The sequence below is a fragment of the Crocuta crocuta genome, unplaced genomic scaffold (genome assembly GCF_008692635.1).
Source record: "Crocuta crocuta isolate KB4526 unplaced genomic scaffold, BGI_CrCroc_1.0 scaffold230, whole genome shotgun sequence".
Taxonomy (NCBI): Eukaryota; Metazoa; Chordata; class Mammalia; order Carnivora; family Hyaenidae; genus Crocuta; species Crocuta crocuta.
Window position 1 is genome coordinate 2,279,813 of NW_027527393.1, and position 27,105 is coordinate 2,306,917.

At 36.4% G+C, this 27,105-nt stretch overlaps 1 protein-coding gene across 1 annotated transcript in view; it reads left to right on the forward strand.

Moving 5' to 3' along the window:
* The window catches only part of RNF217 (ring finger protein 217), a 196,853-nt gene extending 174,243 nt beyond the window's left edge, over positions 1-22,610 (forward strand). The window contains exons 7-9 of the mRNA XM_077752729.1: positions 13,166-13,367; positions 19,679-19,750; positions 21,655-22,610. Of these exons, the coding sequence (XP_077608855.1) occupies positions 13,166-13,367; positions 19,679-19,750; positions 21,655-21,728 (348 nt within the window). The 3' untranslated portion in view covers positions 21,729-22,610. The remainder of the gene's footprint in view (positions 1-13,165; positions 13,368-19,678; positions 19,751-21,654) is intronic.
* Positions 22,611-27,105: the final 4,495 nt, after the last annotated feature.

Sequence of the window (27,105 nt, forward strand, 5' to 3'; positions counted from 1 at the left end):
AGGAAATTTTAAAATAAATATTTAATTCATTAATAAATGTGTGTCAAGTAATAGCAACCCCCCGCTCCCCAGCTGGAGGTTTCTAAAGACATAAATCATTGTAGATTTCAAAAACATTAAAAATCTCTAATATTACTGTCTAATGTTTTAATAAGCTTCATTAAAGATGAAACAGTTGTGAATCCTTGAAGACTGTGAGTGAGAACTTTGCAGAAATGATTAATGTTCCAATCCTCCGATTGTTGCACAAACGGTTTAATATTAGTCAATTTGTGTTACTTGTCTTTACCAGATTTTGACTCTTAGCCATATTATGTTTTTCCTTTGTGAAGTTTTGAATTGTTAAAATTCCATCAAAGGCCTGATTTCTGCCTTCTGAGTATATTTATTTTAAAAAACATCTACTTTATTTTTTTAAACTTATTTATTTTGAGATAGAGACACAGAAAATGGCAGAGAGAGATGGAGAGAAAAAGAATCCCAAGCAGGCTCCACACCACCAGTGCAGAGACTGATGTGAGGGCTCAAACTCATGAACCATGAGATCATGACCTGAGCCAAAACCAAGAGTCAGATGATCAACAGGCTGAACCACCCAGGCATCCCCTGAGTATCAATTTTTTTTTAACACATGTACTTTCAAAAAGGTGAACACACCTTCAGGCCCTTTAATCCAATAACTTGAGGCAGGCCAGTTTAAAGCAAGCAGGAAGTTAAAGTTAAGAAACAATTATATAAAGAAAGCAGTATGTATGAAGGAATGGTTATCTTTTCAAAAACATTTCTGAAGCAAATATTATAATATGTTAACAGTATTAAATGTGGATGGTGAATCCATGTATGTCTATCACATTGTTAACTTTAATTCTTTTAATGTTTGAAATAGTCCATGATTAAAAATAAGTAAAATCTAACAAGGGAACCGAAGGACTATAACATCATAGCTTGCTAGAGCCGTTTGAATCCTCTGTTTGTCCACACAACCCCTAAGGATTTGGCTCTTACATTTTTTTTTTTTCCATCCTCAAGTACAAGTTGAATTGTTGCTCAGCATACTGGGCTTTTCTAAAGCAAAATTAGTGTCAATATTTCTCAAAATGGTGAGCTTTTTTTTCTTCATTTAGAAAATTGAAGGGGAATTCTTTAAACATTCCTCCCCCAAATTACCTAGTCACTTAATGTCAGGTAAGACAGATATTTAAATAAACATTTGTGTAATGTGGTACAAATCTAGTCACAGGTGACTAGATTACCTGTAAGTGACCACCTTAATTTTCCTCTTGTATAAATAATCTCACATGTCTGTTTAGGGTGCTTTATAAGACATTGAATAGAGATGATTAATTGGGAAATTATACATTTTCATAGGCTAATATATAAGGTGGTTTATGATTAATGGGTAAATAAGTCATTTGTTTTATTCCAGGATCAGCATAGTTCCTATTTCTAGGTAATAGGACAGTCACTTTTCTTTAAAAAAAAAAAAATGTGAGGGTACCTGGGTAGTTCATTTGGTTAAGTGTCTAACTTTTAATTTCAGCTCAGGTCATGATCTCATGGTCCTGAGATCAAGACCCATGTCAGGTTCTGCGCTGGGTGTGGAGTCTGCTTAAGTTTCTTTCCCTCTCCCTCTAGCCCTTTTCTACTCTCTCTCAAACAAAACGAAACAAAAAAAAACAAGCCAAACCATTACCAGGGTGTGCTGAATTCTGATATGCCATCTGTATTTTATTCATAAAAATGCCTTGGTATAATATTGTGGTATTAGCATAATAATAATATCTAAGATATATTATTTACTACATGTCAGTCTCCATTATAGTTTTAGACATACATTGTCTCATCAAATCCTCAGATATGATACTAAAAAGATAGATTTCAATGTGCCATCCAGATCTTAACTATTAAATGCCTTTTGAGAAAACTTTAAAGTATTATACAGTAATAATAAAATGATAGGTTCAGGAGTATATAAGTTACATAAGTTAAATGTTGTTTCATTTAAATCTCCAAAGAAAATCCTGAGGGACGGGTAATTGCCACCATTTCAAGATATAGACACTGTTTGAGTGAGATTAAGTAACTTGACCAAAAAGCAGGCAGGGGAAAGTGAATTATGTTCATTCATAATTTATTGTGAATTTGGAATTAAGGGAATTTATTTGCCATGGTATTTTCCTTCAAATATTTTATTCTCTTAAATCCTATAATATGCTGTAGGCAAGAATGTATTGATTCAGAGAAAATGATTAATTTGCTCCTGTTCACATAAAATTAGCTCAAAAGCTATGTCTGTGGGCTCTTATATTTGCGCTGTAGCTGCGTGGTCCTGTGGTCCTGAAGAAAGAAAGAATTTGGTGGGTATAAATGTTGGCTCTTATAGATGATCCTGCAGTTCTCTAGCACTTCACACACCCCTACAAATGCACTCCAAGGGCTTTCAAATTGTGCCCATTCAAAAAATAAAGTATCTTCTTCATGTCTCCCATCTCACACAGAACAAAAGCTTCTAATCACCATATGACTTGTCAAATTCTGGACACACTTCTTTCCCATTATTCCTCTAACCTTATCTTCTACTTCATTCAAGCTCCTCCAGCCACATTGCCCTCCTTGCTCTTTTTCAAAACCATCAAGCATGTTCCCCTCTCGGGCTCTCCATTCTTTTCCCAGCTATCTGCATGGCCAGTTCTCTCCCTTCATGTCTTCTGGCCTATTTCAGCTTCTCAGTAATCACCTTCCCCTATCTCAACAGGTTATATGCTCCTTATATGCTTTATTTTTTCTCCATAGCTCCATATCACTGATCAGTAATAGTGGATATATTTTTCAGTCGAAATAGAAGGTTTTTGAATAACTAAATGCCATTTTTCTTTCTTCCTCATAAGGACTTTTTGTGAGAGTCCATTATGTGCTCTGCAAAGTGTGGTCCTTTTTTTCATGAAATTCACAGAAGGGAAGACACAGGCATCATTACACTGACTATGATCAAACACTGTTGTACTTCAGTAGGCCTTTGCATGGAGTATTACAAAAAGGTTCATGGTAAAAGGGATATCTCATTCATCTTGGGGAATCCAGGGAAAGCTAGATTGTTGAGGATTATTGAATGGATTTTGGCATGATAAAATGTTATCCAGGAGGGAGATTATTACAATGAAAGTACAAAGGCACAGAGCAAGGAAATATGTGCTGTGTGCACGAACCGCAAGCACTTTGTGGTTCCCTGAGAGTAAAGTTCACAGAAGGAAGTGGTGAAAGGTGGGGCTGTAGAGACAGACAGAAGTCTGGGCTTTACATGCAATGTTAAGAAATTGGATTTTAGCCTCCAGAGTGAAAAGTTGCAGGCAGAAAAATGGTGGTATCAGATTTACATTTTAGGTTTGTTGCCATTGATTCTATGAAGGTAGTTGTAGACATCTAGAGGAAATGATGAAAGTATGAGCTAAGCTAGTGGTCAAGAGGCTGGAGAAGAAGAAAAGGATTAGACAAATATCATGTGGCTAAAACTGTCTGTCCTTGAGGATTAGATGTGGATGAGCAATGTAAGAAGAGGATAACCACCTCTTAGTTAGGGGGGATAACCACCACCTAGTTTGAGTATCATTTGTAATATGATACTCAAAGTGGTGAGTCATTTGGTAGAATTAAGGGATAAGTGAAGAAATAGGTACCAGAGAGAGAAAAGAGGAGAACCTAGAAAAAAGGTGGTATTGAAGGAAGAGTATATCAAAAGTCCAAAGGAAGTAGTGATCAATCAATTAAATGCCACTGAGATATACAATAAGAATAAAAAACATGTTCATTTGGCATTTAGAGTCATGGATAATACTCACTTGTTCTTCTAATAAATATTTATTGAGAAAATGCTATGTGATAGGACCTGTGCAAGTTCCCTTCATGAAAAGAACAGGCAAGATGTATGTGATCTAGGGCCCTTTTAGATCTCATTAACTGGGAGAGTAGAGCATTTGAGTCGAAGGATACAGATAATTAAGAGTTTTAAAATGTAGAGTGAGAAATGCTGGGATAAGACTAGTACAGGGGGTTTCTCATTTGGTGAATATGGTGCCAAGAATATGCTGTTCTGGGAATATATTCCCTAACTCTGGGGATCAATGTCACTTTTTTGGAGAAGCCTCCCTCTTCTGACCCTTAGACCAGACCAAGCTCCTCCTATTAAGTGTTCTCTTTATACCTTGTCCCTTTCCTTCATAGCATTTGTCATAGCTCATGAGTGTTTATTTATCTTTACTATTGATTAATGTCTATCTACACCTCAGACAACAAACTCCTTAAGTCTAGGAGCCATGTCAGATTTTATCAATGAACAAATAAATTGTTGTTGAATAAATGAATGAATGAATGTTTTCTGGAGAATGACAACTGATCTGGATGTGTCAGTAACATGGGGTTGAAGTTAACTGAGGAAGGATTAAGAGGTGAATAAGAAAAGCAGTGAGTATAGAGTATTTTTTACAGAAGCTTGGAAAAATGGAAGGGTGAGGGTAATCACTGGCCAGGAGGTCATGCAGAATTACAGGAAGAATTTGTCAGGATGGGGACACCTGAGGCTATTGTCTCAGGATACCTGAGCTATTGGCAGGCTAAGAGGTGTACTGTCACAGGGGGAGGGGATGAAGATGAATGTGAAGGAGGGGAGAACTGGCATCTGAAGATTTTTCAGAGCATGGGGCATGGGATCAAGGGAAGTATGGGGAAGAAGAAGGAAGAAAATTAGGAACTAATTTATAGCACAGTTGTCCCCTGGGGAATAAGCACTGGACAGCATTCTACACTGCTCTTCAAAGAATTTGTCATCATGAGCCAATCATAAGATTTAACTTGAAATATATATGAAATTCTCTAGATCAAAGAAAACCAACGCGCTGGAGGACAACTAAAGTTACCAGATAGAGCGTTGGCTTCAAAAAGCGAACAGAGCAGGAAACAACAAATAATTTTGCAATCAGTGTCTTATTTGTTTTTTGCAATGTTATCTACCGTAACAGAGGTGGCCACTTTTAGTTTGATATGAGAGATGAGAATTCATTTTACTTATGTATCCCCTTCCTTTCTTCTCCTTCCAATTTTTTTTCCTTCCAGTTTTTGACAGTTATTACTTTAGTTCTTCTTTTGATTATCTTTTACCTTTGAATAATGCACTCTAACCTCTGTTCAATATTCTAACAATTTCAGATGATATATGAGGTTGTAGTCCTCCTATAATTCTTTCTGCTTCTTCCTTATTTCCCATTTTCTATAAGCTGTAGCTTTGTTTTTATATTGTTAAATTTATAACATTCACATTCTATTCTACTATAATATTTAATACTTCTGTTTTTCCTAAAGGATGATTTTCACCTTTAGAAACCAAATGAGTGTTTCCATAATCAAGAACATGTACTTATGGAATTAGGATTACATTTCCTTTTCTACGATTTCACAACTTCTAGGAAAAATGCCCCTAGCGTCCTTGCTCATTGCCAATTACTCAGTTGAGCCATGTTTTGTTACACCTCATATTTGGAACTTATATGCCTTTTGTTTTGTTTTTCCTGAAAGTTCTCATGGTTTTTCTTTTTCCTCTATTGAGAGTAGAAATACCCACTTTATTTACCATGTTATTTAATATATAGATCCTTGGGAATTTTATTGCTTGGTATATTCAAAAACTTGTGATTTTTTTGAAGGTGTCCTTGAAACCAACTGACTTCCTATTCTTAATTGAACTGATTGCTTTCCAGGTTTCTCTATGATATTTCTTACACTGTTTCTTGTATGTTCTTAAATTACATTTTCTTGAATTTCACATTCACTTAATGAGGCACTTCTTTAAGTACTAGCCTAGAAAGGGTGGAGTCTTAGCATCTCTAGAACTGCTTTATTTTTGCCCTAGTATATTATTTATTTTATAGTTGGATAAGATTTCTAGGTTCAAAATTCTAATATTTTTATCAGATCTTTGAAGGCTTTGTGTACATATTTGCTTTCTCTTAATTTCCTATTTTATGGAGAATTGGTATAGTGAGCTAAGTAAAAAACTGAGCATCACTTAGAGGATTTCTTTCAACTTTCCTCATAATTGTTGCTTCTAGTTAATTCTTCTAGATATCAAAAGCCATCAGGGCAAACACATATATAAAAATACTTTTAAACATAAATAGAACAACTTATTTATTGGTGAAAATAATATGTAGCAGTTAGTTTAGTCATCATTTCCTGCTTTAGGAATAATTAAATAAGCCTTAATTTCTTGATGAAAGTAGAGATAAATACTTATGAGCAGATGTGTACTGATTTTATTATAAAATGGGTTTGATATTCAGCAGTTCATTTATTGTTATTCTTCCACCTTATGATTAAGTAGAATCTGTATAAAAATTAATAGCTGAATTCTACTTCTATTTTTTTTAGCTATTTTGGGGCATTTTATTAAACAAAATGTAAACCACTTGAGGATACAGGTACAAATATGTATGTGTGTGGGGGGAGGTTTGTGATTAATATCTTATTACAGGTGTTAATATGTCCTATGAAGAATGTCACAGACTCAAAATGGGCCCACATTGTCATTTCTGACTACTATAAAGTGGACTTAATATCAAGCTCTTTATAGAAGAAATATTTGGCATATTCTCAACATTTTATCTCATGACCTATAAGTGCAGAGAGATATAAACAACATTTAGTGTTTAAATTTTCAACTTTTTAAGTATTAGCCACTCTTATTTATTACAGATGGAGAGAAGCAACCCTTTGAGTAATAACAAATCAAGTGGTAATTGTGATTTATAAGTGGTCAGTTTAATCTCATGGCTTAGTAGTATCTTGTCTGTTACATTCTGTCTCTATCTCTTAAGTAAAACCAGAATTTTGATGCTAAATTAATTCATTTTGTAGCAGAGCTACACTGATGAATGTTTTGAAGCTATAATACCAAGTAAAAACAGCTTCATTGAAAAATAAAATGTCCTTTATGTAAATATAACTTAAAGCTATGTTTTAAGTCTTTATGCTCTAAAAACAAAGATGGGATTGTCAAAGTGTGACCTTTAAGTATACACTTAGGGAAATCATTTAGCATATAAAATGTATTATCCCCTGTGTGTTTGGAGTCCAGAATTACAACTTGCTTGGCAAATGTGAAAAGTAATGTCTCCTATTGTGCGTTAATTTGCATTGTGTCAGTTCATTTCTCTGTAATTATCAAATTATAAATTATATATAATCAAGAGATAGTTGCACTATCACTAGTATTAAGGGACTGTACTTAAGATAAATTATGAAATCATGATTAAATAATTGCCTGTTGCCTGTCTTGTGTAAGATATTAAAATAAATCTATGGAACTATTATAATCCTGCAATATACAAGATTACTATGGAGTTTAGAATTATATCACTTCCTGTGCAGAAAGATTATTGGGCTAACAATATTTTAGTTGTCTGCTGTGTTCAGAATATCATTTTAGAAATAAGGAAATGGCCTCCTGGGTGGCTCAGTAGGCACAGCATGCAACTCTTGATCTTGGGGCTGGGAGTTCGAAGCCCATGTTGGGTATAAAGATTATTTAACAATAAAATCTTAAAAAAAAAAAAAAAGAAAGAAAGAAAGACTGTTAAAAGAGACTAGAAATTAGTCTTTGTTATTTAAATGAAATAATAAAATGCCACATAAAGATGTTTAGAACCCAATGAAGCAGTGTTACAAGCAAATATAAAATGGCAGCGACAATTTTATGTGAAACTTGGAGCCAAATGAACTGTCAGTGACAAGTTTCACTTATTAGTACATTTCCTGTCAGAAATATTTTTGAGATTGTATTATAGAAAGAATGTAAATTGGCCCCTATAGCAGCTAAAGCAAGCAGCTAGACTCAAGATAGACGACCTTTTGCATGAGAGCAGACATGTTTGTTTGATGAGCACAATGATTGTGCTGTCACTTAACAAAGGATACTGTTGACCCTCTGGTTTTATCTTTAAGTTTATAATAAGAGGCTACTTAGCATAATAAAGAACCAGACATGAATCGAAATCCTTTCTCCATTCACCCAAGCAGACTGCATTTCTGAGCTCAGGTTATGAATAAGAATGCCAGTCTCATGGTGCGGTTATGAGGCTTAAAGGTGCTAATCTGTATACAATGCCCGCACATAATGGTCTCTAAACAAATATTAGTTCTTGTCCCTTTACAGGTCACAGACAACACTCTGCTCTGTGACCAGGAAATTTGTTAAGCTTTATTATCTCCATTTAAAGACCAAATATAAGATACAGTCAAAAAGTTGAGGATACAATGAAATAACCTCTAATTTGGGTTCCCAGCAGTTGTCTCTGAAGATGTTTTCTCCTAGTGCTTAGGCGCTTTAAGAAGGATCAGAAATAGTTCAAGAGTCCACTAAGGCCTTTGGCTTGTATTATTCCTTCATGCCTTCTACCATTAAAAGCTTGTAGTCACAGGAATTGTTATTCAGAATCATTCACAAAAACAAGCAGCAGAGGGGAAACACTGGACTTGGGGAGAAATTATCAGGAAGCTAAAGAGCCACACACTTACAAGTCCATTCTTAGGCCTTATAGCTAATTTGTGCAGTAGGCTCTTGAGCAACATAGATTTGAACTGTGCAGATTCACTGTATATATATTTTCTCTTCCTTTGATTTTCTTAATAACCTTTGCATCTCTGTTGCTTACTTTATTGTAAGCATACCGTATCTCATACATAAACACACAGAATATGGGTTAATCAGCTATTCATGTTATCAATAAGGCTTCTGGTGAACAGAACACTATTAGTAGTTAAATCTGGGGGGAGTCAAGCATTATAGGGAGATTTTTTTTACTGCAGGGAGATCAGTGCCCCTAACCCTTATGTTGTTCAAGAGTCGGCTCTATTTGTAATTTACATTCTTCGTCTTTAAGAGAACCCTTCAAATAAAATAAAAGCTTATTAAAAAATAACCTTTAAGTCCCACAAAATCTGGAATCACTCTGACTAGACTGTCGGGTAAAAGAAAAAGAATTGATATAATTTAAAAAGATGAAATAGACAATAGGAAAAGAAAGTTTTGGGGCACCTGGGTGGCTTAGTCGGTTAAGCGTCCAACTTTCGCTTAGGTCATGATCTCACGGTTCATGGGTTTGAGCCCCGCGTTGGGCGCTGGGCTGACTGCCAGCTCAGAGCCTGGAGCCTGTTTCAGTCTGTGACTCCCTCTCTCTCTGACCCTCCCCTGCTCACGCTGTCTCTCTCTCTCTCTCTCCTAGAAATAAATAAAACATTAAAAAAAAAAAAAGGAAAAGCAAGTTTTGCTTCTATTGACCAATAACAAATTCTATTGATTTGTTTAGTAACTCTTGACCAGAGATGCTCATATGCATTTGACCACAAGCTAGCCCTTGCCTATCTAGGAAGGTACTCTCTAGCTTAGCATCAACCTAAGAATCACCTAGATGAAAGTATAAAAACGGGACCACTTGACAATCAGGAGGTGTGCAGTTACATTGGTCAGATATTTGATTTCTCATATTTTTAGTTAGGCAAAGGGGAAGGGATAGATGGAATCAATATTGTTGATCTGACTCAGTATGTGCTAACGNATATATGTATTTTATATATATATAAAATATATGTATTTATATATAATACACTGTATGTACATATATATATATACACTGTATATAATATATATAATCACATTTTTATTCTCATGTAAGTAATATTATCTAAATTGAAGCAAGAAGTAACCTCTTTTTATACAGCTTGTGGAGCCAAAATTCAAACACAGGGCTTCTTGAGGTCAAAGCCCAGGTTTTTTCAACCCCCTTATGAGCTAAGTTTTACCTGCAAAAGATCAGCCACTGGGAGGTAATGGACATTTAACCTATAATCAGCCTAATGATTTTTTTTAAGTTTATTTATTTTGAGAGAGACAGAGACCGTGTGAGTGGAGGAGAGGGAGAATTAGAGAGGGAGAGAGAGAGAATCTCAAGTAGGCTCCACACTGCCAGCATAGAGCCCGATGGGCTCAAACTCATGAAACCATGAGATCATGACCTGAGCCAAAACCAAGTGTCAGATGTTGACTGAGCCATCCAGATATCTTTAGCCTACTGATTTTCAATACCCAGGGTCTTACCAGCCACTGAGTAGACATTTCTTTCTTCATTCATTCAGTTCTCATTTGTTAAGTACCTGCTGTGGACTAGTCATTATGCTACCTGTAAGATGCTGCCCTCCGTGTAGTTATTGCTTCTTCAAAATGGTCATCATCACCTATAGACTCTCCAGTAGATAGAAAGGTGGGTAGGTGGATGACAGATGTAGGTAGGAAGGTAGGTAGGTAGATGGATGGATGGATAGATGGATAGAGGATGGATTTATAAATATGGGTTGGCTCAAATGAAAGTTTCACCATTACTATGATTTCTATCTACTGTTATTTTCAAAGCACCTGAAAGTCCTTCTAAAATTTCATATTGTTCTTTTAAATTGAAGTTCAAAATTTTAGTCATTTAATCAATAAAACTGAAATACAGCATATAATTTGGAGTTAGCAACTTCAGAAACTTTAAAATTTTTCTTTTTTTTTATTCTTTATTTTTAAGAGAGAGAGATACAGAGAGAGTGAAAGTGGGGGAGGAACAGAGAGCGACACACACACACAGAATACGAAACAAGATCTAGGCTCTCAGCTGTCAGCACAGAGCCCGATGTAGGGCTCAAACTCACAAAACCGTGAGATCATAATCTGAGCCGAAGTCAGACACAACTGAGTGATCCACCCAGACACCCCCAAAATTTTTATGTTCAAAAACTATAAAGTAAGGTTACATTTTGTAAATTTCTTTATCTCCAAAATTTTCCCTTTAAAAAAATATATTTTAGAGAGACCGTGTGCACAAGCTGAGGTGGGAGGAGCAGTGTGGCAGAAAGAGAGAAGAGAGAATCTCAAGCAGGGTACACGCTCAGTGCAGAGCCTGACATGGGGCTTGATCCTATGACCCTGGGGTCATAACCCAAGCCAAAATCAAGAGTTGGACACTTAGCTGACTGAACCACCCAGGCACCCCTCTCTCCCAAACTTCCTAATTTCTCTTTTCACATTAAACATCTTCCCTTTTACCTGGATGATTTTTTCTCATTTCTATAATCATTGAGAAATTTTTGAAAGATATAAATAGAACCTCACTACTGCAGAAGTTCATGGAACTACCTTGTGCATCAAGGGAAGGAGAGAGGATTTCAAATGAAGTGTGTGAAGTTGGGGCACCTGGCTGGCTCAGTCCCTCAGTCCGTACACCATTCAACAACTGTTGATCTTGGGGTCATGAGTTTAAGCCCCACATTGAGTGTAGAGTTTACTTAAGAAGAAAAAGAAGAACGTGTAAGAGTGCCTGGGTGGCTCAGTCTGTTAAGCAGCTAACTCTTGATTTCAGTTCAGGTCATGATCTCACGATTCTTAGGTTTGAGCCCAGCATTGGGCTCTACACTGCCAGCATGGAGTTTACTTGGGATTCTGTCTCCCTCTCTATTTCTGCCCCTCCCCTGTGCTCTCTCTGTCTCTGTCAAAATGAACAAACAAACAAATAAATAAAAACTTAAAAAAAAAACATGTAAAGTTGTGGATTGCAGCCACAGCTTCACTGAAAAGCCAGGTAGCCAATGGTGGGTTTGATTCAACGTTAATTGTGAAGATCCCAGTTGCATTAAAACAGTCACTGACACAACTGTTCCAAAGCAAAGACACAGATAGAAATTTACGGTTGTCAAAATAGTATTGTAGACATTTTAAGTAAATTTTCTAAGCAAGGAACTTTTATGTAAAAATAAATATTATAAATAAATGAGATCAAGTGGGATGCAACTTGAATGTAGTGAATGCCTACTCTATAGTGAAATGGGAAGACTTTCTGGTGATCCTGTTTTAATCATATAAGAGTTGGACTATATAACCAAATCTTTTTCTTTTTTATGAAATAATGTTAAGTTCTTTTTCATAGTGATTCACCTAACAAAGGGTGCATATACTTGAATTAAAGATGGCCCCAATTTAAGAAAATTTTTTTTGTAGTTTATTTTTGAGACAGAGAGACAGAGCATGAGCGGGGGAGGGGCAGAGAGAGAGGGAGACACAGAATCTGAAACAGACTCCAGGCTCTGAGCTGTCAGCACAGAGCCTGATGTGGGGCTGGAACCCATGAACCATGAGATCTGACCTGAGCTGAAGTTGTCGGACGATTAACCAACTGAGCCACCCGGGTGCCCCATGATGGCTCCAATTTATATGCAGTGTCCATAAGGATTCTGAGCCAAGTATCCAGTTATAACTCGAGGCATAATATCTTTATTGTAACATGACCTTAGTGTTTCAGACAGTAACTCCACACTGTTACATTATGGGTTAAGCTGTATTTACATATATCTTGACTGCAACAATGGAGGAAGATGCTTAGTTTTACAGATGGTGTTGTATAAACAGTCCTGTTAAAGGTACTTGCAAATGACATTAGAGTTGGAAACTGAAATGGTATTGTGAATACACTTACAGCTGCTATCATTTCCTTTCTCAAAGAAAGGGACTTGGAGTGCCTGGCTGGCTCATTTGATAGAGCATGTGACTCTTGATCTCAGGGTTGTGAGTAGAAGCCCCGTGTTGGGTGTAGAGATTACTTAAAAATGACATCTTAAAAAAAAAAAAAAAGATGTCTGTTCCTTGATATTTATGCACACAAATTTCTACATAATCCTTTCTTTTAAGGAATATTCTTTATCTTTTTATTTCTCAAGTCACCTCATTCTTACTGATCTTAACACCAATAAAATATACTTTCACAGCATTTTAAATTGCCTCCTAGCCATTGAATCAGATGTATGTATAGAAAGATAAGTAAGATTTTGGGGGGATGTGTGTGTTTATATATTGGTCAAAATAAACCAACAGCTTGAGTACCTGAAATCTAGTTGAGAATTATACATGTTAAAATATTCACTACAAGTACAATCTTGAAGACTGTGATTATAAGTAAGCTGACCGCCTCAAGAATTCTACATAAGGCTTTCGTTTTGGTGAAATTTAGTGTCATTCAATAACATTTGCCAGATTTTACTTTTAAAAAATTGTAATGACTTTTCCTTGTCTTTTCCTCTGTCGCTGATACAGATCCACATCCAGAGAACTGAAGGATGTGACCATATGACCTGCTCACAATGTAACACTAATTTTTGTTATCGATGTGGGGAAAGATACCGCCAGCTCCGGTTCTTTGGAGACCACACCTCAAACCTCAGTATATTTGGATGCAAATATCGCTACCTCCCAGAGAGACCTCATCTAAGGAGATTAGTGCGAGGGTCCGTCTGTGGTGAGTGTCCAACATGATTTACAGGGATGCTTTCTGGGAAGTAAGCAGTGATCAGAGAACCAAGAGACACAATAGCCGTGATAATTCTGAGCACCTGTCAGGTGTTCTAGTGGGGATGTCATCGAAAAACAGGAGGAAGAGATTTTCTCTGTTTTTGAGTTTCAAATGGAAGTTTAAATTCGTTAGCAGGACACAATTTATGTGAGCAAATGGATTTTGTATGAAAAACAAGTTAGTACACTGCAGAAATGTGAAGTCATCGGGGTGCCTGGGTGGCTCAGTCGGTTAAGCTTCTGACTTCGGCTCAGGTCGTGATCTCAAGGTTTGTGGGTTCGAGCCCCACATTGGGCTCTGTGCTGACAGCCAGCTCAGAGTTTGTAGCCTGCTTCAGATTCTGTGTCTCCCTCTCTCTCTGACCCTCCCCTCTTTCTCTGATCCTCCCCTGCTCATGCTGTCTGTCTCTCTCTCTCTCTGTCTCAGAAATTTAAAAAAATGTGAAGTCATTAGTCTTTTAATTTCTGAAGTCTTATATAAGCCACTTGATGAGAGAGACCGTGTCACATTCGTGATTCTATTGACAGTACCTATCAACGAGTCTTACACATGTCCTCTATTCATTCATGGAGGACGTGTAATACAATTTTTAAAAATCCTGTGTTTCAGAGCCCTGTACTGGAGTTTTATTGTATCTATAATGGTTGATGTCACCATATGTATCTTCTATTGTATTAATAGCTAACGGTTATTGAAATGATTATCAAATGCCCTCGTTGCATATGAACCTAAGTTTAAATATCCAAATGCAATGTTTTTTTGTTTTGTTTTGTTTTGGATTTACCCCCTTCTTTGACCTCAGCAACACACAATCTCATACACAAATATGCAGACATAAACACAGATGTCCACTCTGGCCTGATGACACCACACTTGTGTCCTACGGTGTTCTTCTGACCTGATATCGCTTCTTCCAACTAGCCCCCTACTTCTCTGGAATATATCCACTGTGAGGCTTCCTCTCTTTTTCATTACCCAAAACTCTAATATTTTGGAGGACTAGCTAGGGAATCTAAGCCCTATTTATAACAGTATTACCATGAGCATACCACGTTGCAAATTAAGTTTTGAGCTATAATCTATTTGTAAGTCTGTATATACAGAGAGCAACCCAAAACCACAAAAATCCTTCTATTTTCTGTATTACTTGTTCTTTTCTTTCCTACTTCAATGGCATTTTGTGGTAAGATGTTTCTTTCCTTTTTTTACTTTAATCTTTTTTAAAAATTTTGTTAACATTTATTTATTTTTGAAAGAGAGAGAGAAGGAACGTGAGTGGGTGAGGAGCAGAGAGAGAGAGGGGGAGACACAGAGTCCAAAGCAGGCTCCAGGCTCTGAGCTGTCAGTACAGAGCCTGATGTGGTGCTTGAACTCACAAACTGAGATCATGACTTGAGCTGAAGTCATATGCTTAACCGACTGAGCCACCCAGGCACCTCTACTTTAAATAATCTTTTATTTGACCCTCATTTTTCCCCTTTTTGTTATTTGGTTTAATCATTTTTAAATAAGGGAATTTATTTCCTGCCCTATTTGTACAATATATTTTGGATACATTCTCTTTGAGTCCTCTCATTATTTACCGAGAAGCCACCAGAATCCTCTTCTTGGGTCATAAGATAGTGTTGAGTTACTTATCAGCCTAGAAAATGTACAACCAATAAACATTATCAGCAGAGAAATATCTTCTCTGTCAAGTCTTTTCCATTTTTATTTAAAAAATTCAGGGGCGCCTGGGTGGCTCAGTACGTTGAGCGGCCGACTTTGGCTCAGGTAATGATCTCACCGTTCTCAAGGGCTAGCCTGGAGCCTGCTTTGGATTCTGTGTTTCCCTCTCTATCTGCCCTTTCCTGCTTATGATCTCTCTCTCTCTCTCTCTCTCTCTCTCAAAAATAAATAAAACATTTTTTTTTTAAATTCATGGTCAGCTTTCTGTAAATGGTTTTCTTTTTTGGCCTATTTTCTGCTGTGTGTGTGTGTGTGCATACATGTGTGTCTGGACAGACCTGAGAAAGTAGGGAGCAGCTGACTTTCAGATAAGCTCTCCCTCCCACACCTGTTTTCCCATGTCCAGGACAGCTGTCTCTATGTGCTGTTAGACCATAGCTCCAAACGAGGTGGTCCACACCTCTGCCATCCTCACAGAAGGCTGCAGAATGAATTACTCTGTAAGTCGCAACCCTAGCTTCTCCCTGCCATATGAGAGAGAAGATGGAGTACAGCAAACCCCTCCACCGTTTTGTCTTTGTGGGAGGTAATCCAGTTTCCTTCCTCAGTTTGGGACTGCAGCCTCCAGATGTCCTTGGAGGCAGAGAAAGGGCCTGCTCTTCCCTCACAGCTGGAAGATGGGCAACATGGTTTGCATTCCACATGACCATGTGTCCAGCCAGGGATCAGAAGTTCTTCTCCTAAAGAATAAGAGAGAATGGGATGTGAGGATGATGTTAGCAGCTTCTTTTACGGAGGCCTCTCCCTGGTGGGGAATAGGCAGCTTATTCAGTGAACGGTGTGGCGAATAAAAGTGACTGAGGAAAAATACTTATTCTCCTCTTATTACATACAAATACCCAAAGTATTAAAGTGTATAATAGTAAATAAAATAAAGGTTTTTAACGGATTTCTAGATGGCAAATAATTTATATAAACAAAAGCAATAGAGCCTCCTCCAGAAATAAGTATCCAATTTTTTAAAAAAGATGAACCTGAAAAGTCTGGAACCAGAATTGAGGAAATGCAAGTAGCCAATAAACAATTTTAAAAATATCCAATGCTGTGGGGTGCCTCGATGGTTCAGTCAGTTAAGCAGCTGACTTTGACTTAGGTCATTACACTGCAGTTCATGAGTTCGAGCCCCTCATTAGGCTCTGTGCTGATAGCTCAGAGCCTGGAGCCTGCTTCAGATTCTGTGTCTCCCCTTCTCTCTGCCCCTCCCACACTCTTACTCTTATCTCTCTCTCTCTTTCTCAGAAAGGAAAAGAAAAGAAAAGAGAAAGTCCAATGTTATTAGAAGTGTAAATTAAAGAGTTTTTTTGAAATATGGATTAGCAAGTTTTTTTGTTAATACTGAATGCTGGACTTTCTTTTTTTTAAGTTTATTTATTTTTGAGAAAGAGAGAGAGAGACAGAGAGCACGCGAGCCCGTGGGGTAGGGGGAGAGAAAGAGCATCCCAAGCAGGCTCCACACTGTTGTGCCAATTCGAGGCTCAAACCCACGAACTGCAAAATCATGACCTAAGCTGAAATCATGAGTCAGGTGCTTAACCGACTGAACCACCCAGGCACTCCTCAGTGCTGGACTTTCATATTCTACTGAACACATTAGAAATTCTGTGCAATTCTTTTGCAAAAAAAATGTGAAGGACATTTTAAAATATTATAAATCTAGGCTGACAGTGGTTTACTTGCAGGTATATTTTAAAATAACAAAAAAAGAACAAAAATTAAGTACACAATTTTTCTTTGAGAGAAAGAGAGAGAGAGCGAGCACATGAGGGTTGTAGGAATGGAGGGGAGGGAGAGAGGGAAAGGGAGAGGGAGAGAGAATCCTAAGTCAGCTTCACAGTCAGTGTGGAGCCTGACATGGTGCTTAATCTCAGGACACTGAGATCATGACCTGAGCTGAAATCAAGAGTCTGTCTGATGCTTAACTGACTGAGCCACCAAGGTGCCCCTACATAACCATAAGGTATGATATATAGATATAATAGAATATATTTCACCTATTGGGGATGTATTTTTTAAGTTTTTTAAAAGTTTATTTTATTTATTCTGGGAGGCAGAGACAGCACAAGTAGGAGATGGGCAGAGAGAGAAGAGAGTAGGGCCCAAACCAGCAAAACCATGAAATCATAACCTGAGCCAAAACCAAGTTGCAGACGCTCAATTGATGAGCCACCCAGGTGCCCCAAGGATGTATTTTAAGTGAAATAATCTAGGAATAAGAGTGTAAGTGCTTAATTCCTCAAAAGTAAAATTAAACATGTATTGAGCATTGACTGCATGAAATTAGTTTATTACTTTCCAGAGAAAGAGTACATTTGTTCATTGAGTTCTGTGATGTTCGGGGGCAGAAATCAGTGCTGTTACTTTGCAATCATGTTTCATTGTTATTATGAAAATATGTTAATTATTTTAAAAGGAAACATGAAAGGGTACACTGAGCTATGGGTACAGGGGGAAAAAAAAAGATTCTTTTAAAATATTCAGGCCAGGGGCGCCTGGGTGTCTCAGTTGGTTAAGTGTCTGACTTCGGCTCAGGTCATAATCTCACAGTTTGTGGGTTTGAGCCCCGCAATCGGGCTTAGGGCTAACAGTTCAGAGCCTAGGGCCTGCTTCAGATTCTGTGTCTCCCTCCCCTGCTCACACTCTATCTCTCTCTCTCCTTCAAAATAAACGTTTAAAAACATTTTAAAAATATAAAATAAAATAAAATAAAATAAAATAAAATAAAATAATAAAATAAAAGCAGGCCAGGCGTGTCTGGATGGCTTAGCTGGTTAAGTGTCCAACTCTTAACTTCCGCTCAGGTCATAATGAGCCCCACATTTGGCTCTGCGCTAACAGCTCAGGGCCTGCTTGGGATTCTGTCTCCCTCTCCTTCTGCCCCTCCCTCTATCTCTCTCTCAAAATAAATAAAAGTAAATTTAAAAAAAGAAATTTTTTAATAAAATAAAATATGCAGGCCAACATATTCAAAACTCTTCAGTATAGCTTTAAGAATGTGAAAATTGTTCAATGAGATTTCATATTACTTTATTGGATTCTGTCATTGGTGAAATTTAGAAGTAAAACCTATGGCTAAACATGTGTCAATTAAATGGCAATCTTTTTAAATTAGACATTAAAGACTGTATTTTCTGTCTTTCTGGTCATGGCTCCAAGAACCATTCTTTATACATAAAAAGGTTAATATTTTTCTGACAAACTTCAGAAAACAGCTGCATTGTGTTTCTATTTTTTTTTTTTATGTAATTGGTTATTCTAAGTTACTGTCCTGAATTTGTAATGCTGTGGGTTTATTCATGAATGGCAAAATGCCTCCATTCCTTCCTCATTTCTTGTCCTGTTTGAATCTTGCAGCTGCACTGCTGTGTCACATGCCTTAAGATCAAGGTTACTATATAACGACAAGATATGAACTCCTAGCCTCTTTTTTGTGCGCCTTTCAAAGTTAGCAGAATTCTGACTGTGCAGTCTGTGACCCATTTACATGAAACTAGCCCTTATTAGAATCACTACTGAGGTATTTATTTAGAAAAAAAGTGCTGATTGATACCATTGTTTGGTAGCCTGACCAGGTTTAGCCTTCTTATAAGTGCTTTTTTCTCACATTTTATTCTGTTTTTTCCATGAGACCAATTCAGACCTTCCAATTTATTTCTTTACATTTTTTTACTATAGTTGACATGCCATGTTACATTAGTTTCAGATGTGAAACATAGTGATTCAGCTTTCTGTACCTTACACTGTGCTTACTTCCAATGTACCATACACTATTACAGTGCTGTTGACTGTATTCCCTATGCTGTGCCTTTTATTTTGGTGACTTAGTCTGTCCCATAATAGGAAGCCTATACTGCCCTCTTCCCTTCACCCATTTTGCCTATTTCACTTCCCCCCTCCCCTCTGGCAGTCATCAGGTTGTTCTCTGATTTTATTAAAATGATTCATTTGAATAACCATACTTATTGGTTAATTTTCTCTAATAATATTTAAACATCCCAATTGTAGTTCTGTCCATTAGGTGTTCATATTATTAGTTTTTTTTGGACCCAGTAAGTAAATCATGTTTTCAGATGTGGGCTTGGATGTAAGCCCTCTGTAGCACCTACTACCTCCCCATTTTGTGAGCTAATTAGATTTTCTTCTGCCAACTCAGAATGTGTCACTCCTTTGTTAATCTTTCAGAATCTTGAAAAATGAAAATGAAAGAGATCTAAAGGGAAAGCACAAAGATGAATGTCCCTGCTAGAATAAAGTGAGCCAGTAACTTTGCTGGGTTTTTTTTTTGTTTTTTGGTAATAAAGTTTAAATGATTTACGAGATGTTTGACTAATGCACCTAGGACTTCTCTGAAGTTATTGAATTTACATAAGTATATTTGCTCTACACCTGATACATTTCCTTAGAGAAATATTGCCTTCATTATAATGAGACTTCTTTAAAAACCACATACACTGTGGTATTCAAAAGCATTGCTGAAATTGTTTGATAAATTAGCTTTAAGACTCTAAATGGTTTTGCCTTTTGTTTTCCAGCTGGAAAATTATTCGTTGCACCTCTAATCCTGGTCTTGGGATTAGCACTAGGGGCCATAGCAGTTGTAATCGGTAAGAAACACTTAACATATCTGAGATAAGAATTTTCTGAGTGTTATAGAGAGATTAGGAGTGTAGATGTAATAATATGAGTCAGTTACTAAGTAGACATACCTGTTCCATGCTTGCTTTAGATAGGCAGTTGGCATATGATTTATAGATTCAGAGGGGTGTGTTTCGTACAGGATGCATTTATGTGACACTTTTTTCCATCTATAAAGACTTTGATTCATGTAGCGTATAAAACATTATTAATTCCTCTTAATACCAGAGTTAATACAGCTAGTATTAACTCTGTAGTATTTTAATGAAAGAGTCCAGTGGACTAGAACGCAGATTTTCCAATTCTGAGTTTAGATAGAAGCATTAAGGAAAAAGGTTCTGGTATAGCCTTGCATGTTTGATTTATTCTAGTAAAAGGGTACACTGGGTAAAAAAGATACCTTGAATGTGTTTAGGAACATATAGCCAATATATACTTCAGCAGTGACAAATAGAAAATGTATGAGTGATTTCTTTAGTTTTATTCCTACAAGTATATGGAAATACGTGTTTTAAAGCAGTGGTTCTCAGAGTCTAGCATGCTTTAGAATAACCTCGAAGCTAGTTAAAACACAAGTTGCTGGTTTCTACCCTCAGTTTCTGATTCAGTATGGGGGTGGGGCCCATAGATTTCTATTTCTCAGTAGTTCCCAGTGATGTGGATGCTGCCAGTGCAGGGACCACATTTTGAGAACCCTTGCTTTAGAGAATTAAAAAAAAAAAAAAAGATATCTATTTATTTTTAAGAGAGAGGGAGGGAGAGAGAGAGCAGTAGTGGAGGAGGATGCAGAAAGAAGGGGAGACACAGATTTTAAAGCAGGCTCCAGGCTCAGAGCTATCAGCACGGAGTTGTACTGATTACAACTGCTAATGGTTTGTGGGATTCAGAGCCACAAACCGTGATATCATGACCTGAGCTGAAGTCGAATTCTTAATTGGCTGAGCCACCATGCGCCCGTAGAGAATTTTAAATTAAACACTGTAGGGGCACCTGGGTGGCTCCGTTGGTTAAGCGTCTGACTCGAGCTCAACTCATGGTCTAACGGTCTGTAAGTTCGAGCCCTGTATCTGTGCTGACAGCTCAGAGCCTGGATCCTACTTCAGATTCCTTGTCTCCCTCTCCCTCTGCCCCTCCCCCCATACTCTGTCTCTCTCTGTCTCTGAAAGATGAATAAACCTTAAAAAAAATTTAAAACTAAATTAGACACAGTAAATAAAGACAACTTTGATAACCATTCCACAGAGTAGGTAGGGTTTCTTTTTTTCTAAGTAAAATAAATTTTCATATGGAAAGTTCTATTTAGCAAGTAAATTTACATGTACAGGACACATAGAATTATAAAGTAACTGATATTTAAGCTCTTACAATTTATGAAGGACTTTATGAAATAGATACTGTTATTATTTGAATTTTACAGTTGAGGAAATCAGACTTACTAGGAGCTCATATGCGGTAGAACTGGGAATCAACCTGGCACTTTGGCTCTACAGTCCATGTTCTGAAGTAATACACTATCTGCCTGAAACTGAAGTGTGATATCAATGTGCAAATGATATGACTAGGGATAGTAAAGAAGACACGCCTGAGATTGAACATTTTGATAGAAAACATGATTCCATATTCAAACTGGTGTCACAGAGGTTGTTAAAAGGGGGAGAGGACTGCAGAAAGATAACAAAGAATGGAATCTTATAGAAGTAATTACATTTCATAGCACGGGTGTCTCTTCGCTTTCATCTGCATGCATTGCTAAATAATGATTTTTTTGTAAGTGACTGCAAAATGAAAAGTTGAAAATAGAAAAATTTCAAATATATAAACCTAATACCCCTCCTCCTAATTAGCTTTAATCTTTTTGTTTTTTTATCCTCAGGTTTATTTGTATTTCCTATCTATTGCCTTTGTAAAAAACAGAGAAAACGATCACGGACAGGAATGCACTGGTAAAATGCAGAATGGTTTCCTGTAACTATGCCGGTCTGGGTAGGAGCCACACAGGATGGCACACCGTCTGAGAGTCCCGTCTTGAAACACACTGCGTCCAGTCTTCCCGTGGCTCTCTACAGGCCACGGTGCCTCTAGCTCCGGTGCGCTCCCTACATGGTATCCTGTCCTTTCCTTATAGTTTGCTGCTGTTAAAAAATGGTCACTTTCATAGACTATAAATATCTGTATCATAACTCTGACCTTCTTACTGGTTCTTGGAAGAAAATATTTTAATTAAGAACCGTATCCTCAGAATTGTCTGAGCATGACTCTCCCGAGCACTGTTTGGACTGTCTTTGTACCTGACCCCCCTTCCAGGCCCTCTTCTGAGACTTGGTATGAAAAGTGGAAGTCATCCCACCTGTACCAATAAGCAAGGCCACTTTTCAGAAGATAATGGTCTGCCATATGTACCTGTTTTTATCTGTGGCCCAAGCAATGTAATTCCTTCATCCTTCAGATGCTATAATTGTTAAAAATCTCAATGCCCAAGAGGGAACGAATGAAACGAAACTAATGAGAAGAATCATGGGTTGCTGAAGTGTATATGTGTGGGGGTGTGAATGTGTGTGTATAATAAGTATCTGTATTAAAACTAGGTCCAATAACCTTGTACTTGTCAAGTTCCATGCCTCTACACTATTTTTCCACACTTTCATAGACATATTTAAAGATAATCGTTCCTTCGTGGGCATATTTTGGGAATGTACTGAATTAAAGTCAATGTAGACAGCAGGCTACTTTGATGTTGACCCTTTCTATTCCTTGCTCTCTCTCTCTTTGTCTCACACACATGCACACACACCAGAAATTTGTGCAGTGTCACCTCGAGGATCATCAAACTGTAACTGACAAAACTGGTAGGCTGCTTTTAGGAAATTCTCAAGACCAGAATGTTCAGTCTCTTCAGATTTCTTATAGAGTTTTGTCATAGATGCTTTACTAAATGAACAGATCCTTCAGAGGGGATTAGTTACGTTAAATAACAAGTTTGCTGTAAAGAGAACTGCTTAAGCCTTTAAACAAATTGTTGTTCTGCTAATTTTTTAATCAATTTGTAATTACAGATAATTCTGCTTTAGGTCAAGTTGTGATAATATTGAAAACCCCACCCTGTTACCTCTTTTTTCTTTCTCGCTCTCTCTTCTTTATTTGTCCCCAAGATTTTCATTTTAAAAAAATACTAGTTTTGAAGGGTTTTCTTATGTTTACTGCTCAAATGCATAATGTGCTGATGTTTTCTTATGAATAGGATGATTTGAAAACACAACCTTTTTTGATTATGGGTTTATCTAAAATAGAAACAACTTTTGGAGAAGGAAACAAAAAAAAAAAATAAAGGAAATATTTCAGCAAGTTTTACCAAGCTGAGAAGTCTTTAAAAATAAGAAAAAGACATGTAGCTAAACAATGTTATTCCTTTGTTTTCATCATGAAACTTCATCAGCAGAATGGAAGATCCTTAAAAACCCTGAAGTTTCCATTTGTCTCCAAATCCTTAAAATTAGATTATCTGCATAGATGTAGCATTTTTTTTGTCAGAAGCCTTATATGAATTGTAATAAATTCTGTGGTAAAACATGCATTAACATGGATAGTTGGTCTTGTTGGGTTCCAACAAATATAAGAACATTTATCATTTTTATTGGGCCTACAAAGTCCATGATAGTGAAGCGTACTTGCATGAATAAGGAGCTAGCATGCTTCCATTCTTTCTGAATAACACTCAGAATAGCTACACCGAAGCTTCTGGACTAGTCTCTATTCTGTTAGAAGAGGGTGTGCCATTTGTGATTCTACAATGGCATATTTCTAAAGCATAACATGGTGCAAGAAAAAGTGATGCTCTAGTGTAACAAATCCATTTTTCCATTCATCCATCCATCCAGTAAATATTTTTGAGTGCCTATTCTATGTGCTCTAGTCTTAAAACAGGAGAATGAAAATTTTTAGCCTACATCCATGTAATTCTGTCATAAAAGTGCGTAATTTTTGTAAATTCACTTTTTTCTGGACTTAGGTGTTAGTTTGACAATATGGGAATGTGATGAATTCTAAATCTAGTAGATAATATGTTTATGATATGTGTATGTATATATATATTTAAATATGCATACACACATATATATTTCCACAGCTGCATATAAATACAATTGCCACATACATATATACCAACTGGCTAAATAATATACTCTCTGGTCTTAGATAATCTATTTTCTTAGGTTATTGTATCTCTTGTCTTTGGCCTACTCAGGGATTTTTATTCCTTCCTTTGAATAACTTATCTTTTGGAGATATTTTTATATTATTTAGAAACGTTCCAATTTTCCAGTTACGAAGTGGTGTCTGTTATCAGTGAAAGCTCTCTCATCAATGCTTGAGATACTGTACACAGTGTTGCACAGGACTTTCATTTTTCTATTACATAAATTTTTTAAAATTAATGTATGTATTTTTCTCTTTCACAGTTGGTATATATTAGGGCTTTCCCTGATAGTGACTTAAGATAATAATTTGTGAATTTTTTTTTTTACTAAATGTCATCAAGATCTTACAAAGAGAGAAGAAAGTGAGAGGATTATTTATATGTTAGTGCCAACATTGAAAGTAAAACAATAGTAGTAACTTTGGGGATAAATTCGAAAAGCTACTGTAGAAAAAGAAGGGTACACATAAAATAAATAGCTTTATCCCCAAAGCTTGTCATTTTTTATTGTAAATGTAATATATACTCCTTTAAAAAAATCAAACCATATAGAATTATAAAATACAGATTCATCTGCTCCACCCCATCTCTTCTTCCTGAGGGGTGACCACTGTTAATGTTTTGATATGTGTCCTTTCAGAAACTTCTGCAAATACTCTAGTGTGTTTGTATATGTCCGTGTATACTAGTTTTATACAAATAGAACAGTAGCCTTAATGTTCTGTGACTATTTTTCATTTTATTATATATTGGTAGACACCTTTCCATAAGTGTTTAAATAGATTTACCTCATTCTTTTGTAAATTACTGCATATTCCATTGTGGGACTATTTACTTAATGAGTCCCTATTAAATAGACATTGAGATTGTTTTTACTTCTCTATTGCAAAGCATCAGTGAAGATCTTTTACATATATTTTTATCTCTTAATGTACACATTTCCATGACTTTTAAAATTTGGTTTTTATAAGATATTTGTAATAAAATTTTAACGTGTTTTCAGTGAATGAGATCATAGAGATACTATATTTGAGATCTTTTTCTTGGAGAAAAAGAAAGATTATGTAGGAGTGCATAAGTTTTAAAGAAAAGCATCTTTTTGCAGGATAAGTTCCCCCTGCTTGATTAGCCAAATAAATATGTGGCCAAAACTTATAAAGGAAAATCCATCTTATTCCAATAAAAAAAGATGCAACAAGATGTCTCTAAGATAATGCGAAAAAGCTACATTGATATTTGGATTGCCTCGTTTTAATATTGGAGATATTTAAAGGAAATAGCTAAACTGATCATCTTTGTCACATTTTTAAAAACACTATCCATGTTCATGCATGTTGCACCACAAAGGAACTTAATTATGCCATTGTGATAAATAGGAAGCAATATGTTGGCAATTATGAATGACCACAATTCTCCATAAAAATAATTTGATTATATGTAAGGTTTGGTAGTTTGTTAGAATGCTTATAAATTCGGAATAACATGAAACATCCGTTTTACAATGAATCCCAGAAGTCTCCTAAAACCTTTTGTATGTGGAGCTATGGAGAGGAGACGGATCAGACCTTTTGGTACAAGCAACAGCCTGTGGCCACCACCTTGATTTTCTGATAGGTGGTATTTATCCTAAAAGTAGAAGAGACAGAAAAACAATCAAAGATAATTAAACCCAATTAGATGACAACCTGTTATCTTTTATTGTGCTTTCTCTGCTGTGGGATCGGGATTCAGTGGTGCCTGTCTTGTGCACCCACTCTCTTGAGTTTCAAAGCCCCAGCTGAGCCTTTATCATTCAATCCTACCACCCAAATATATGGCTCCTGACTCCCATAACCATCAAACCACTATAATCTCATCCAGTCTCCGGTGACTCGGTCTCCCCAATGTCATTTTTCTCCACTCCTTCACCGCAAAAGAGGGAGAGAAACAGGAGGGCTGAAAAGCTCACTCTGGCATCAGCATCCCTTCCTGAGCTTTGTCTAATTAAAGTACATCCAGCTTCTCCCTTGTTAAACATTGCAGTTGTTTTTAATATTAGACTTTATTCTGCCTGTTAAATTTATAATTATAGAAAGAGCTAGTGGCCTAAACAAGATTAATTGGTATGCTTCATTAAGGACAAATTTTTTTTACAAATCATGCCAACTGCCATTTTGTTTTTTAATGTTATTAGCAAGTTACGCATCTGCCTTAATGTGAGTCTTCACGTTGGACTGCATGCTTATCTTTTCATATTTGTAGCTGAAATCTGTCCCAACCACTGAAAGTAATTTTTCTTGTGGTCAGCCTTCTTGTTTTGTGTTAATGTCTATTATAAACATAGCCTTAAAATTCAGTAATGCACTTTAAAATACATGTGCCACTTAAGTAACTTGACAGAGTTAAAGAGAGGGTTACATATATTTTGATGGAGACAGTAGAATAACAGTGTCAGTAAATATATATCACCTTTTTAAATTTGGGGATGGGAATTGGAGCTGAAAATTTAAAACAAGTAAAACAATACCTGTAAAAAACATAACTGAGTTTCTGAAATTATAGTAATTCTAAAAACTGACACCAGGAGCTCAAACATAGCAAGTAATTAATAAATGTTACCTAATTACCTAGCTGGAATATTTGTTTAAAACATTAAGTTAATATCTGCTGCATTTTAACTACATTTTTGTTTTTCATGAAATCTATAAAAGAAATTCCACTGACTAGAACATAGTAAATCAAAAATATCACCCATAGTCAGCTCGAGCATTATTGTTTTAAATTCTTATACTCTAATTATGATCTTCTCTTCCTCCTGTGGAAAATAAGTTACAAAACCCCATTTTTAAACATATACATCTATAATTATGTAATAAAACTGAAACAACTTTAGAGAAGCATAAATACGTGGTCTGAACAAAATCAAAGTTCTGAAATTTGGGAAGTATCCAAGATAGTGAAATACTGCCTTTCAATGCAAACCAGTGATGCAGACCTTTCAAGAAGAAAGGAGGTGGAACTCCTTTGTAACTCTGGTTTTGAGGACAGGGCTAATACTCATTTCATAGCCAGCTGTGATGTGGGACTTGTACTGTACATCACTGTTCTGAGAGTAGTATGTTAGCTGACTTTATCCTAATCCAGGAAGCAGAG